The sequence below is a fragment of the Hyperolius riggenbachi genome, chromosome 11 (genome assembly GCF_040937935.1).
Source record: "Hyperolius riggenbachi isolate aHypRig1 chromosome 11, aHypRig1.pri, whole genome shotgun sequence".
NCBI lineage: Eukaryota > Metazoa > Chordata > Amphibia > Anura > Hyperoliidae > Hyperolius > Hyperolius riggenbachi.
This window is the reverse complement of record NC_090656.1, coordinates 230468497-230483028: the sequence shown is the minus strand read 5'-3', so window position 1 is coordinate 230483028 and position 14532 is coordinate 230468497. Positions and strand designations below refer to the sequence as shown.

General features: G+C 44.1%; 1 protein-coding gene across 1 annotated transcript in view; it reads right to left on the bottom strand.

Moving 5' to 3' along the window:
• Positions 1-14532, bottom strand: part of CD82 (CD82 molecule) — a 110749-nt gene that overhangs the window by 15086 nt on the left and 81131 nt on the right. The window contains exons 3-5 of the mRNA XM_068259674.1: positions 6159-6231; positions 2086-2210; positions 1898-1972 (exon numbers count right to left, since the gene is read on the bottom strand). Coding sequence (XP_068115775.1) covers positions 1898-1972; positions 2086-2210; positions 6159-6231 — 273 coding nt within the window. The remainder of the gene's footprint in view (positions 1-1897; positions 1973-2085; positions 2211-6158; positions 6232-14532) is intronic.

The window sequence follows — 14532 nt, the reverse complement described above, 5'->3', positions numbered from 1 at the left end:
TTATTTCCTGGGGAACGCTGCCACATACGATTATTTCCTGGGGAACGCTGCCACATACGATTATTTCCTGGGGAACGCTGCCACATACGATTATTTCCTGGTGAATGCTGGCCACATTACGATTCTTTCCTGGGGAAAGCTGGCCACATTACGATTATTTCCTGGTGAACGCTGGCCACATTACGATTATTTCCTGGTGAACGCTGGCCACATACAATTATTTCCTGGTGAACGCTGGCCACATTACGATTATTTCCTAGGGAACGCTGGCCACATACGATTATTTCCTGGTGAACGCTGGCCACATACAATTATTTCCTGGTGAACGCTGGCCACATTACGATTATTTCCTGGGGAACGCTGGCCACATTACGATTATTTCCTGGTGAATGCTGCCCACATGCGGTTATTTCCTGGTGAATGCTGCCCACATGCGGTTATTTCCTGGTGAACGCTGGCCACATTACGATTATTTCCTGGTGAACGCTGGCCACATACGATTATTTCCTGGTGAATGCTGCCCACATGCGGTTATTTCCTGGTGAACGCTGGCCACATTACGATTATTTCCTGGGGAACGCTGGCCACATACGATTATTTCTTGGGGAACGCTGGCCACATTACGATTATTTTATGGGGAACGCTGCCGCATTACAATTATTTTATGGGGAACGCTGGCCACATTACGATTATTTTATGGTGAATCATTGCTGCGTTATAATTATTTTATGGTGAATCATTGCTGCGTTATAATTATTTTATGGTGAATCATTGCTGCGTTATAATTATTTTATGGTGAATCATTGCTGCGTTATAATTATTTTATGGTGAATCATTGCTGCGTTATAATTATTTTATGGTGAATCATTGCTGCGTTATAATTATTTTATGGTGAATCATTGCTGCGTTATAATTATTTTATGGTGAATCATTGCTGCGTTATGATTATTTTATGGTGAATCATTACTGCGTTATGATTATTTTATGGTAAATCATTGCTGCGTTATGATTATTTTATGGTGAATCATTGCTGCGTTATGTTTATTTTATGGTGAATCATTGCTGCGTAATAATTATTTTATGGTGAATCATTGCTGCGTTATGATTATTTTATGGTGAATCATTGCTGCGTTATGATTATTTTATAGTGAATCATTGCTGCATTATGATTATTTTATGGTGAATCATTGCTGCGTTATGATTATTTTATGGTGAAAGATTGCCGCATTACATTTATCTTATGGCAGGCATGGGCAAACTCGGCCCTCCAGCTGTTACGGAACTACAAGTCCCACAATGCATTTGCCTTTATGAGTCATGACTGTGGCTATCAGACTCCTGCAATGCATTCTGGGACTTGTATTTCCGTAACAGCTGGAGGGCCGAGTTTGCCCATGCCTGTCTTATGGTGAAACATTGCTGCATTACGATTATTTTCATCAGGGGGGCACCACAGGTTTTCTCGCCTAGAGTGACAAAATGGCTAGAGACGCCCCTGAGTACACCTGAACTGAGAGAGAGATATGGAAGCTGCCATATTTATTTCCATTGAAAGAATACCAGTTGCCTGGCAGCCCTGCTGATCTTTCATACATCTGTAGTGTCTGAATTCCACACATACCGTATAAGAAGCATGCAGCTAATGCAGTCACACTTCAGTCAGTCACTCCCACATGAACAACCCTCAGCCCCTCCCTACTAGTGACTCATGCTGTCTCCTCTCCACCCAGACAGCATAAGTCATGAGGAGGGGGGAGAAATTCAATTTTCACATGGCTTGATAAGGAAGCATATATTCCATAGGCTGGGATTAACTACAAATGGCTGTTTTACACTCTAACAGCTGCACGCCACATTTGCTGCGGCAGTAACAGTTGGCGCGCGACATCACACTTACCGCGTCTCTCTGGAAGTAGATGAAGACGCCGATGACCACTTGGGCGATCAGAATGAGCAGCACGAAGGTGAAATACTGCGATAGAGAAAAACAAGGTGAGGATAAAAACCGTGAGATCTGCCTAAAACGAGCATTTATAGCGCTGTCAACCACTGCGCACGTTTTCAGGCTCCGCCCTCCATACTCACCAGCCCCAAGAGGCAGCGCACTTCATTCACAGCGCCAATGCAGCCCAGGAAGCCCATAATCATGGTGAGCCCGCCCACTGCGATCAGGATGTACGAGCCGATGTTTAGGGAGGAGGAGGAGCTCTCTGTACGCAATAGAAAAACAATCAGTCAAACCACTGCGCCCCCTGCTGGAAACAACCAAATTCAGGAAAGCAATGCCTTCCAAGGATAAAGCTGGATATTATAAACACAAAAGGGCTATGCATGGTCATTTTATTCTACATATGCTCTCCTACAGGAGAAATCACAGACAAGCATGACATCATTTTATCACATGACCTATCTGCAAGTCTATGATCATGTGATCTGCTCTTGCTAAACCCACCAGAAGCAGTAAGTGAGACAGGATCAGTCACGTGACCCCCACGGAGTCTCCCTGAGGAGTAATTAAATCATATATCATCTCGATATTGCTCGCTGTTACCGCCGTGCACCCGACTGACTATGACGGCAAGACAACTTTCAGCATGTCTGATTGATTTGTGCAACCAATTTCAGCCTGAAATTGGTCACATCATCGATCGGGCATGCACTTGGCGGCAGCGATTTTCATCTGATTATAATATGAATATTGAATCGGATGGTCGATCGGCCGCCAAGTCGCCTGATGTAGGCCCAGCTTAATTCACTGGAAAGAAATGCTACTGTGGGTGGAGCTGTGAAATGCCGCAATGTGTACGTTAGATCTGATCCCCTTCACAGTGAAAGTTCAGCTCTGGAAATGACGAGTCACTAGCTGTCACATGATGCGCCCGACGCCGTTAGGTCCCGCCCGATTCATGGGAAGATCTGGATTTGCGAGACACGAGTAGGTGGCCGAGTCATTCAGGAAGTTTCAGGGGCATCTGACTAACTGATCTTGTGCAACTTTCACATCTCACAGCAGAAATGTCACCACACGAGGGCGAGTATATAAGCCTTACTTTCCACAAGACACAACCAATTCAAGAGGAACTGTGGTGGAAATAACAATGAATAAAACTGCTTATTCATCTATAGATTATTTAGTCAGTGTTTGCCACTTGTAAAATCTTTCCTCTCCCTGATTTACATTCTGAAATGCATCAGTGGTGGTGACATCTTTAGTCCTGTCAGGTGCATAACTGAGGAGTGTTTCTGAGAATTCCGAAGCCAGTGAAAACATCTGGTCTCCCAGAATGCTCTGAGAGGAGAATTCTGCATAGCTAAACAGCCTATGCTGTGACATCACTTTGAGGGTGGGGCTATATTCAACATACAGCAATATACAGATATAGGAAGGGTTTCTGATGCTGAAACTAGGATAATTACCATAAAAGTGGGTATCGTGAATAATTTACTACATTCTACTCTATGTTATTACAGTGCCTCTTTAAAGTGGACCTGAACTCTGAACTTCCTCTCTGCTCTAAAAGATAAGCAACAGCATAACCACCTTTAAAGAAAAACATTTGTTACAGCTGATACAAATCCTGCAATAAATCTGCAGTGTGTCTACTTCCTGCTTTCATGGAAGCAGACAAGGGGTTAACATCCTGTGTTTACCACGTAGCTCTATGCCAAGGCAGACAGCTGACACAGCTGAGAGATCAAATTACAACTTGTGATTAGACACAGATGAGGTGGAATTAGACAGGCTAAACTCTCTAAATACATCCATGGTGCACTTCTCTCCGGTTTCCTTCTGTCCTGTCAGTGCCTTTAAAGCTGGCCATATATGATCTTTACTGGCAGATTCAATCGCCCTGGTCAAATCTGATATCAATGACAAAACATGCTGCATTGATCGTAATTACAATCGCTTCACTGAAAATGTCAAAGTTACGATCGGACCGGATGGTAAATTTCAATTGATTGGACAGGTAGATCAGCGGCCCATAGTGTTGCAGTGCATTGAACAGTGTGCCGTTGCAGTTCCATAGATTTTCAATAGATTTCATGGTCATATATTCCGATCGGAGATGGACTAACCTCCCTGGCGGTTTATTAAAATCCGCCAGGGGGCAGCAAATACGTTTTTTTTAAAAAAAAAAATTCTTTTTCATGTAGCGAGACATTGGGCAGCACGGTGGCGTAGTGGTTAGCTCTCTCGCCTTGCAGCGCTGGGTCCCTGGTTCGAATCCCAGCCAGGGCACTATCTGCAAAGAGTTTGTATGTTCTCTCCGTGTCTGCGTGGGTTTCCTCCGGGCACTCCGGTTTCCTCCCACATTCCAAAAACATACGGATAAGTTAATTGGATCCCCCTAAAAATTGGCCCTAGACTACAGTACTTACACTACATAATATATAGACACATGGCAATGGTAGGGATTAGATTGTGAGCTCCTTTGAGGGACAGTTAGTGACAAGATATATATATACATTGTACAGCGCTGCGTAATATGTCGGCGCTATATAAATACTAAATAATAATAATAATAATAATAATACGATAGCCGCTGCCGAGCGGCATCCCCCCAGCTCCTCCGATCGCCTTCGGCGATCAGAGATCAAGAGATCCCGTTCAAGGAACGGGATCTCTTGGAGGGCTTCCCCCATCGCCATGGCGACGGGGCGGGATGACGTCATCGACGTCGTGACGTCAAAGGGGAATCCGATCCACCCCACGGCGCTGCCTGGCACTGATTGGCCAGGCAGCGCACGGGGTCTGGGGGGGCGGATCGGCGGCGATCGGAGGTTACACGCAGCTAGCAAAGTGCTAGCTGCGTGTAACAAAAAAAAAATTATGCAAATCGGCCCAGCGGGGCCTGAGCGGTGCCTCCCGGCGGCATAGCCCGAACTCAGTTCGGGCTTACCGCCGGGGAGGTTAAAGGACCGCAATTTCAAAAAAAGTAGGCAGTTAAAATCTGTCAGAACTGACAGGTTTTGGGCCAGTCTATCTCCTCGTGGGGGATTCTTAGGGTTTTCCTTATTTTTATCAGCATTTCCTAAACAGCAGTTGCAAAGTCGAACTGACAAAATAGTGTGCAAGTGATTAGGGAGGCTGGCTGGTGTCTTACTATTTTGGCAGTTACACTTCTGTTCAGGAAATGCTATTGAAAACAAAGAAAACCCTGAGAATCCCCCATGAGATGGACTGGCCCAAAACCAGTCAGTTCTGTCAGATTTTAAAGAGGAACTCCAGTGGAAATAATGTAATAAAAAAGTGCTTCATTTTTACAATAATTATGTATAAATGATTTAGTCAGTGTTTGCTCATTGTAAAATCTTTCCTCGCCCCGATTTACATTCTGACAGGTATTACATGGTGACATTGTTACTGTGGGCAGGTTATGTAGCTGCTGCTAGCTGTCTTGGCTGTTAGAGGCAGCTGTAAACAGCCATTTCCTGTCTGTGAACCTTGTTACATTGTGGCAGACTGTCAAAAGTACCGCGGTACTCAGAGCTTCTTGTGGGAGGGGTTTCACCACAATATCAGCCATACAGCGCCCCCTGATGGTCTGTTTGTGAAAAGCAATAGATTTCTCATGTAAAAGGGGGTATGAGCTACTGATTGGGATAAAGTTCAATTCTCGGTTGGAGTTTCTCTTTAACTGCCTATGTTTTTTCACGATAGTGTTCCTTTAAACGATCTGAACGCATACGGTCTTGGGAGCTTACAATCGTTTAGATTGTTCATGGTTTTCATTTTGTTGTTCATTTCATAGTTTACACTCTGCTACACATTTTATTCATCATGTTACATCTGTCATTGTGACCACCAGTTCTGTATTCTGTACCGATGTCCATATTTGATGAATAGCATTGTCTGTATCATTATGTACCCCTTGTTTGTTTTCCGTCGTTGTACAGCGCCACGGAATAGGTTGGCGCTTTATAAATCAATAATAATAATAATGTCAGCTTTAGGAGCACAAAAACCCCTTCAGGACATAGTTTAGAAGCAGATCAGGCTAGAACTTAATAACTTCCATGCAGCCAGTGATTATAAAATCACTAGCCAATACATTTTGGATTGAAATTGTGACGTTCCACTGCATCCCAGCAGGAGTCAGGAAAGAGGGAGTGGGGTACGCTGTGATTGGTCAGACATTCCCAAACAACATACTTACGCAAAACTGCTATGAAGCTGGTCTTGTCCACCAGGATCCATATTCCGAATCCGAGGATCACGGCTCCCAGGATCTGCAGAGAGAAGATTGTTACAATCAGATTTGTTTGCGCTGAGTCCAGAGTTTTCTCTTGTCTATTAAGGAAGGCGAAACATGACAAAAAATGAGTTATAAACTGTTGGCGGCCCGAGGAGTTGATTGCACGACCTCTATGTGGGAGTGTCCTCTTACCTTTCTCCCTCTCTCTCTCTTACTGACTGCTACGTTTGCTGTAACCTCAGGAGGCCGTCTCTCAGGCTCAGCCAATCAGAGGCCGAGGAGTGGATAAGGTTGTTTAGGAGGGGGTGGTACGTTTTAGGCACTTGAAGGCGGAGTTAGTGAGAATGGGTGGCAGGTAAGTGCACAGTAAAGTATCAGTAATGTTTTACTTGCAGCTCTGCCTGACAGCCAACATGTACTCAGTGAGGAGGTTGTTCACATGCAAGGGTGCCCTCCTCTGACCTGACCTGCGTTCCATGGAACCCCAGCAGTCTGGAGAGTCGTTCTCAGGGCTCCGGCGAGTTACATTTTCTGTGACATTCATGTTTTATTGGTGTGCTTTGAACGCAGTGATTTTATGTGCAACTAATGCATGGTTCATGTTGTGCATAAATAAAATACAATATAATCTTGTTACAGTAAACTCTGATAAAGTAAATATTCAGGTATAGTAAACTAATGTCCACGTCCCTGCCAATCCCCATAACAGCCTGGATATAATAGATCTGTGATAGTAACCCTGTTTTTTGGCCCCTGTGGTATTCTGTATCTGGCTATAGTGGAAAGTGGGTGGGATCATGCATCATATGTCAGTCGGAGACCCATAAGCCGTGGGCAGGGCTGGCAGCCACTTGTAGCCTGCTCGCTATCTGCACACTACTCTGGGCCTGAGTGGATTACTTCAAATAGCTCCAGCTGGTGAGACCTGCGCTTCCTGTGTAAGCTGCTGCCTGATTACTGAGGGAATTGCTTATCTGTCACTTGCTTGTGCACGGCTGCAATGCTAGAGCATCATCCAGGCTGCACAGAAATGTGGACAGAGGAGCACTCAAGTACTGTACCTGCATTAACTGGTGAGACATATGCTTCCTGTGTAAGCTGTTGCCTGACTACTGAGGGAATTGCCTGTCATCTGTGACTTGCTTGTGCACGGCTGCAATGCTACAGCATCATCCAGGCTGCACAGAAATGTGGACAGAGGAGCACTCTAGTACTGTACCTGCATTAACTGGTGAGGCCTATGCTTCCTGTGTAAGCTGTTGCCTGACTACTGAGGAAATAGCCTATCGTCTGTGACTTGCTTATGCATGGCTGTAATGCTACAGTATCATCCATGGTGCACAGACATGTGGACAGAGGAGCACACTGTCAGTACTGTACCTGCAGTAACTGGTGAGGCCTATGCTTCCTGTGTAAGCTGTTGCATGACTACTGAGGGAATTGCCTGTCATCTGTGACTTGCTTGTGCATGGCTGCAATGCTACAGCATCATTCAGGCTGCACATACATGTGGGCAGGAGCACACTATCAGTACTGTATCTGCATTAACTGGTGAGGCCTATGCTTCCTGTGTAAGCTGCTGCCTGATTATTGCATGCAAATGCCTGCATACTGAACCCTGTGCATTGTGATCTAGCATAGACACTGTCTGTGCTCGCTTGCTGAATCTTTGAAAAGAAAAAAAAAAGACTCCCAAATATTGACTGAATTAAGATACAGTGCAAAAGTATACTTAGGGCTGGTTCAGACGGGCGTTTTTGTGGCGTTTAACGCAGCGTTTCAGACGCAGCGTTTTTTGGGATCTACTGCCATCCCATGCAAGTGAATGGGAGCGTTTAGAGCTGGCTTTTGCAGGCTTTCATGAAAGCCTGGCGGTAGATCCCGGCGTTGCGTCTAGTCTCGAAAGCAAAATGTTGCTTTCAGAGGCGGTAAACGCCAGGAAACTATAGCAGAGACCAGAACTGCTAGCCTTGAACGCTTCCCAAAAGCCTTCAAAAGCTGGCGTTTAAACGCGACGCCAAGCAAAAGCTCAGCAGACGCCCGTGTGAACCAGCCCTTAGGGCTGGTTCAGACGGACGTTCAAAGGTGTTGCGTTCGTTGGCGTCGCGGTGGTGATGCGTTCGAGCTTTCAGCAGCGTTCGCGTTGCGTTCGGATGCGGTCGCGTTTTTTCTTCCCCTAGGGGGACATAACCCACCGCGGTTAACCTCCCCTGGAAGCTACATGTAGCTTCCAGGGGCTCCTTGAACGCCAGGGAAAATCGGGACCCGAACGACACGTTTGTGTAAACGCGCGTAAAAGCTTGGTACAAACGCTCCCATTCACTTGAATGGGAGCGTTTAACGCCAAGCCCCGAACGCTGGCAGTAAACAAGCGTCCGTCTGAACCAGCCCTTAATGTGCTTGAGTATGATCTGATCTAGTAAACTTCTGATATAGTAAACTACTTTCCACAGTCCCGTGGAGTTTACTATAAAGGGATTCTACTGTCTGTTTTGAATTTGAAAAAAAAAAAAAAAAAAAAAATTATATATATGTGTGTGTGTGTGTGTGTGTGTATGTGTGTATGTGTGTATGTGTGTATGTGTGTATGTGTGTATGTGTGTATGTGTGTGTGTGTGTGTGTGTGTGTGTGTGTGTGTGTGTGTGTGTGTGTGTGTGTGTGTGTGTGTGTGTGTGTGTGTGTGTGTGTGTGTGTGTGTGTGTGTGTGTGTGTGTGTGTGTGTGTGTGTGTGTGTGTGTGTGTGTGTATGTGTGTATGTGTGTATGTGTGTATGTGTGTATGTATGTATATATATATATATATGTATATATATATATATATATATATATATATATATATATATATATATATATACACACACACACACACACACACACACACACACACACACACACATATATATATATATACACACACACACACACACACACACACACACACACACACACACACACATATATATATATATATATATATATATATATATATATATATATATATATATATATATATATATACACACACACACACACATATATATATATATATATATATATATATATATATACACACACACACACACACACATATATATATATATATATATATATATATATATATACACACACACACACATATATATATATATATACACACACACACATATATATATATATATATACACACACATATATATATATATATATATATATATATATATATGTATATATATATATATATATATATATATATATATATATATATATATATATATATATATATATATATATATATATACATTTTTCCAACTATGAAGGGTTTAGTGAATGCAGGTATGAAACTTGCTGGGTTTATAGTAGGAGGAGTCTCTTATGAAGGTATGGAGAACATACATACATACTCCATGCAGATCACATGGAGACTATACAGACTCCATGCAGCTCACATGGAGATCATACACTCTCCATGTAGATACACATCTCTCTGGGGAAGCGAGACCAGAACTTCAGCACTGTCACCTGTAGTAATCACTCATGCGTCATCGCTGCTGTGTGCACAGCGCTCCTGGTTATGTCATTTTATTCAGCACTTCGCTGTAACTTGTGTCTTTGTGTCTCTTATTTTCCTGCAGTCACCCGTCACATGAGGTCATCCGACCAGGGAAACTATTGCAGATCGCAGACCGGCCCAACCCGTTCAACCAGATGACACAGGACGAGGGGGGAGGGGACTCCGCAAGAAAGAAACTCAGCGAAATCCCATAACTGAGGCTTAAAGCGACAGCGCACCATTACGGAAAACAGCGGCAAAGGCTTTGGAATCTGTGCCTCTGGTGCTGCTGGAGAACCTTGTCCTGGCTCTGACTGTCACCCAGTCTCCTTCTCCGGGACGGACACTGACACTTGTGCAGATACCGGTATGCGCCTCGATCTCTCCAGTCGCGTCATGCATGGCTATGGGGATTTGGATGCCAAGGGTATGATTGTTTTTCTCTATGCACACAAATCAGAAGAAGCCTGATGATTTCACAGGCTGGGAATCGCAGCGTTTCCTCGTACTTCCGTTTTGTGCTAGGAAACGCTGCAAATCACATCTAGTGGTAGCGAGCCCTTAAAGCGGATCCGAGATGAAAAACTAACTATAACAAGTAACTTGTCTATATAGGTTATCTAAAGTTTAGATAGTTTACACAGCAAATCTAGCAGCAAACAGCTTCAACAGAATATGATTATTTATTCCTGTGATACAATGAGGGCAGCCATGTTCTGCTTGTCACGCTGTCACAGGCTGAGTTGGAGTGACTATCAGCTTGCCTGTCTGTAAATTCAGTCCCCTCTCCTCCTCCCCTCTGCCTCTGAAATCTCTGGCTAGTAACACCTCCCCCTCCTCCTGCCCAGGATGAGCTCCCATAAGCCCTTGCTACTATCTGAAAATGCCAAGGCACTGTAAAAAGCTGTGGGCAAGGCTTGTTTAGTTTATAGGGAATTCGAGTATTAAAACAAAACAAAAAAAAGTATTTGGCTTGAGAAATTCAAGGAATTATAAACTATATGAAAGGAACATAATTATGCAATGAGTAAAAGTTTATCTCGGACATCTGAGGTGAAAATAAACGAATGAAATAAAAAATTGTATCTATCCTCCTTCTTCTAAAAATGGCTTTTTAAGATATTTCATCGTTATATTTTATATTTACATCTACTTTTGAAGTTTTTACTGTTTATTGTTTTTGCTCAATGACACATTCATTGAAGTAATCCAGAGCTAAAATCTAAGAACTATTGAACCTTTTTATCGCTTTCCTGCTCTCAGAAGCCATTTTCTGCTAGGAAAGTGTTTTATGGTTGTCATTTCTTATCCATGAGGGTTACACTATAGTCTGACACAGGACTGAGTCAGCCACTTGCATACCTGATATTTAACTCTTTCAGGCAGGAAAAGAAAATAAGGACCGCAGCATAGTTATCTGTGTGCTAGGCACTGTACATACACATGTCCATCTCATCATGTCACACGTCACCTCGGGTGTCCTTTAATGCATGATCTCCCGTTCCAGATTTTCCTCAGTGGAACAAGTAAATACAGTAGAAGACTACAATAGACCAGGGTGACACAACAACACATGACAATAAAAATGCACAGTGCCATCTTGTAGGCAATAGGCATGCAAGCAGTCTGAGCATCCCTGCTTGAATGACGGAGCTCCGCCTCGCTGCTAGGAGACTGTTAGCCATCTAATTAGTCTGTACAGCGCTGCGATCCAGCGCTCCCCCTGGGGAAGACAGAAGCGATCCGCTGTCATAGGCTGGAGCCTATGACAGCCGATCTCACTAATTGGCTGGCTGTGGGAGGGAGGATTAGTAAAATAATAACAAAATAGGTTTATTTATATAACCAATTTCGGACGGACGCAGTACAAATCTACGTCGGGCGGGTGGCGCTGCGGTTCTGACCGGACGTAAGCTCTAGGTCCTAGTCACCTCTCTACCTGCCGCAATGTGCTGCCCTGCCGCCTCTATGACGGCAGAGCACTGGAAGCCGGGCAGGAGCCGTTTTCATTGTCTCCTGGCCCTGTCAGCTTGGCTTACATGGAGTGACAGGGTTAGGAGCCAATGAAAGAGGCTCCTGACCGGCGCACAGCGCTCTGCCGTCATAGACACGGCAGAGAGAGCAGCCTGCGCCGGAAACTTGCGCCTGCGCAGTAGAGCAGACCCGACGGCGATCGGGTATTTCCGCCTACTTGGGCGCCGAGAGGCATCAGAGCGCCTGCGCAGGAGCCAGGAAGGTAAATATTGCGTCACGGCTGTACGGAGGGCTGCAGCGAGACCCCCGAGGGACGCAGGACGGCGTGGGAAGCCTCATTAGGATCCTGAGGCTTCCCCCACCCGAGGTGAGTACCCCCCAGGGGCCGTTTTGTCGTTACAGTTCCTCTTTAAGTAGTTAAGCAATACCAATTGTCTGGCTGCCCTGCTGATGCTCTGCCTCTAATACTTAAAACAGAAGGTATTTGCATTCCAGCGGTTCTGGAGGTGTGGCTAGCTTACAGGGACATCAAAGGATGATTTGCATATTCAGCAGTGAAGCATTGTGGGAGACATATGCTCACTCCAACCTGAATAATCGCAAATACTTTGTTTTAACAAGGCAAACTTTTGTTCTGCATAACGTTTTAGTAAGAGGGATGCTTTAGTCCGCTGTAGGCTCTTACACACTCCGTGGAGTTCTGGTTCACCATGAGCTTACTGGGTAGTCTGTAACAAGAAAATAAATATGGCAGCCTGCATATTCTTCTCACTTCAGTTGTCCTTTAATGTACATGGGGGGTCTGTGCAGCCGTCACTACTGCATCTTCTGCCTGATGACAGACGTGTGATGTCACTGCCAGGCACCTGGGTATAGAGGTGGTTATAGAATGATCAGTTTTTTCTGATATGTGAGGGCGAATGCCCCTTCATACAAAGCCCAGCAATGAGTATTTACAACCACATTCGCAGAGGCAGAGATAGTTTTCCATCACAAGATTTATTCCCCAGAGGAAATACATTCCCGAAATTCCCAGAACAGTTCCAGCTGTGCTCAGATGTGGAGAGGAGAGATTCTGACAGCTGCTTCTTATCCAGCAAGCCCTTCCCCCCTATATACTGCAAGGATTTTATCCAGCACCCCCCTCAGACACTGTCAAACATTATTTAACAGAGGCCTTGACCAGTATTACTGTAGTGTTCCTAATAAAAGGGAGACCCTACCCAGTATTAGTATAGTGTTCCTAATAAAGGGAGGCTCTACCCAGTATTAGTATAGTGTTCCTAATAAAGGCAGACCCTACCCAGTATTAGTATAGTGTTCCTAATAAAGGGAGACCCTACCCAGTATTAGTATAGTGTTCCTAATAAAGGGAGACCCTACCCAGTATTAGTATAGTGTTCCTAATAAAGGGAGACCCTACCCAGGATTAGTATAGTGTTCCTAATAAAGGCAGACCCTACCCAGTATTAGTATAGTGTTCCTAATAAAGGGAGACCCTACCCAGTATTAGTATAGTGTTCCTAATAAAGGGAGACCCTACCCAGTATTAGTATAGTGTTCCTAATAAAGGGAGGCCCTACCCAGTATTAGTATAGTGTTCCTAATAAAGGGAGACCCTACCCAGTATTAGTATAGTGTTCCTAATAAAGGGAGGCCCTACCCAGAATTAGTATAGTGTTCCTTATAAAGGGAGACCCTACCCAGTATTAGTATAGTGTTCCTAATAAAGGGAGACCCTACCCAGTATTAGTATAGTGTTCCTAATAAAGGGAGGCCCTACCCAGAATTAGTATAGTGTTCCTAATAAAGGGAGACCCTACCCAGTATTAGTATAGTGTTCCTAATAAAGGGAGGCTCTACCCAGTATTAGTATAGTGTTCCTAATAAAGGGAGGCCCTGCCCAGTATTAGTATAGTGTTCCTAATAAAGGGAGACCCTACCCAGTATTAGTATAGTGTTCCTAATAAAGGGGGGCCCTACCCAGTATCACTATAGTGTTTCTAATAAAGTGAGGCCCTACCCGGTATTAGTATAGTGTTCCTAATAAAGGGAGGCCCTACCCAGAATTAGTATAGTGTTCCTAATAAAGGGAGACCCTACCCAGAATTAGTATAGTGTTCCTAATAAAGGGAGACCCTACCCAGTATTAGTATAGTGTTCCTAATAAAGGGAGACCCTACCCAGGATTAGTATAGTGTTCCTAATAAAGGGAGACCTTACCCAGTATTAGTATAGTGTTCCTAATAAAGGGAGGCCCTACCCAGTATTAGTATAGTGTTCCTAATAAAGGGAGACCCTGCACAGTATTAGTATAGTGTCCCTAATAAAGGGAGACCCTACCCAGAATTAGTATAGTGTTCCTAATAAAGGGAGGCCCTACCCAGAATTAGTATAGTGTTCCTTATAAAGGGAGACCCTACCCAGTATTAGTATAGTGTTCCTAATAAAGGGAGACCCTACCCAGTATTAGTATAGTGTTCCTAATAAAGGGAGGCCCTACCCAGAATTAGTATAGTGTTCCTAATAAAGGGAGACCCTACCCAGTATTAGTATAGTGTTCCTAATAAAGGGAGGCTCTACCCAGTATTAGTATAGTGTTCCTAATAAAGGGAGGCCCTGCCCAGTATTAGTATAGTGTTCCTAATAAAGGGAGACCCTACCCAGTATTAGTATAGTGTTCCTAATAAAGGGGGGCCCTACCCAGTATCACTATAGTGTTTCTAATAAAGTGAGGCCCTACCCGGTATTAGTATAGTGTTCCTAATAAAGGGAGGCCCTACCCAGAATTAGTATAGTGTTCCTAATAAA